The sequence below is a fragment of the Hydra vulgaris genome, chromosome 08 (genome assembly GCF_038396675.1).
Source record: "Hydra vulgaris chromosome 08, alternate assembly HydraT2T_AEP".
NCBI lineage: Eukaryota > Metazoa > Cnidaria > Hydrozoa > Anthoathecata > Hydridae > Hydra > Hydra vulgaris.
Window position 1 is genome coordinate 28,929,036 of NC_088927.1, and position 2,182 is coordinate 28,931,217.

General features: G+C 31.0%; 1 protein-coding gene across 1 annotated transcript; it reads left to right on the top strand.

Moving 5' to 3' along the window:
- The first annotated feature begins 238 nt into the window (after window positions 1-238).
- LOC136083211 (uncharacterized) lies at window positions 239-1,858 on the top strand. Its single transcript, XM_065802616.1, has 2 exons — window positions 239-320; window positions 402-1,858. Exons 1-2 carry the CDS (start codon window positions 239-241, stop codon window positions 1,856-1,858), a joined length of 1,539 nt encoding a protein of 512 aa, XP_065658688.1.
- The last annotated feature ends 324 nt before the right edge of the window (window positions 1,859-2,182 follow it).

The window sequence follows — 2,182 nt, forward strand, 5'->3', positions numbered from 1 at the left end:
GCGGCAGAAAAAAATACACACGGTAGACCGTATGGAGGAAACGCATTCTTTATTAAAAAAGGTATGTCGTCTTTTCATGTAATACATGAGGATGAAAACATTCTTGCAATAAAAGGCACAATAAACAAGCGTCATTTAATTTTTATTGGGGTTTATCTTTCATGCTGTCGTAACAATAATGAATCGTACGATAAATATTCTTCTCAATTACATACAATTACTTCAATCATGAACAACTATGAGGATGAAGCAGAATTTATTATATTATTATATTGGAGACTTTCAGTCATTTCCTTATAAAATATATGATTTAGAATTTCGTAACAACAAAACACGAAACAATCTTTCATAACATCTCACAAACTTTATTAAATCAAACGAGTTGGTTTTTGTCGATATAGTCAATGGTGCTGGTCCTACCTACACCTATCAACATAAAACTCTTTTAAATTCTTCTTACATTGACCATATAGCATCTTTAAAAGATACAGAACTATGTTTTACAAATTGTCAAATTATTCCCCCTTCACCGTTTAAAAATAGTGATCACCTTCCGGTATCCACAAGTATCAACCTTAGAGGTAGCAGCTTATCTAACGAAATAAATAATACAATGGAAAAGTATGATTCAGTTCCAAAACATGCATGGAAGAATGAAAAGTTTATTGATTTTTATATTCATAATCTATCTATAGCATTTAGCAATTACACATTTATAGATGAAAAAATAGAAGCAGAAATTAAAATCACATGTTCCAAAATCAAAAATGCAGCTCTCTTGGCAGTTAAACAGTGTTTTGGACAACAAGTGACATGTAAGTATTCAAAACCTTGGTGGACACCAGAGCTTAAAAGATGTAAAGATAACCTATCCTTTCACTATAAGCAATGGCAAAAATCCGATTATAACAAGTCAGTAGAATGCGTAGTCTACAAAAGATATATCTATTCCCGAAAAAACTTCCGTAAAGCTGTTAAAGCAGCACATAACAAAAAAATCTACGAAAAAACTAAAAATATCGAATACCTACGCAATACTAATTCTCAAAAGTTTTGGGACAATATCTGCAAAATAAAAAACAAAAATAATACTCGACTCTTTACAATTAATAAATTGCAAAACAAAAATGAAATCGTTGAAGAATTTAACCATCATTTTCAAAAAATACATAATACGCCGCAATGTACAAATAACGAATTTATTCCTCAACAAATTCCACATATAAGTAAAGAGCCTAATTCAAAGTTTATTTCAACAGCTGATATTGAAAAATGTATTTTAAACCTTAAAAATAATAAATCCTACGATTGTTTTGGAATAAGTGCTGAACATCTTAAAAACTCTCGCAGTAACAATCTTCAAATGTTACTCGCTTCTTTTTATAACAGCATGTTAACAAATGGAAAGGTTCCCCAATGTTTATCAACAGCCACAATTATTCCATTAGTTAAGTCTTATAAAACATCACTGGAAAATCCAAATAACTGCAGAGGAATCAGCATTCTACCTATTTTTACGAAACTTCTCGAATATCTTATTGTACACATATGTCCAGATATCACAGAGAGTCATTCACACCAATTTGGGTTTAAAAAAAATAGCTCTACCCTTCACGCAGAATTTCTTCTGAGTGAAACAATAAAACACTATAAACATAACAATTCACCTGTATATATATGCAGTTTAGATGCTAACAAAGCTTTTGATAGTTGTAACTGGGAAATACTATTTGAGAAACTATATTATCAGAAAAAAATCCCACTATCGGTAGTTCATACCATTTCATCGTTATATCGGGCAGGTACTGCTAATGTATCATATCTTGGATGCACATCAGAAGAGTTTAGGTTGTCTTAGGTAGTTCGACAAGGGTCCATACTTTCGCCTCATCTTTACAATATTTATACTGAAAATCTTTTAGAGAAAATTGTCTCAGAATCCAAAGTAGGAACTTCAATAAATGGGGTATACACTGGTGTCATTGCGTATGCGGATGATATAATTTTGCAAAGTTCAACTATATCTGGTCTTCAAAATCTTATTAACATCGTCCAAAAGTATGTAATATCAAACTTTATCAAACTAAATGCAGAAAAAACTGAATTTTTAATATCTGGAGTAAGCTTGATCATCAATAACGTGATTTATGTTAACGACGCTCCTATTAAGTTTCAAAGCAAT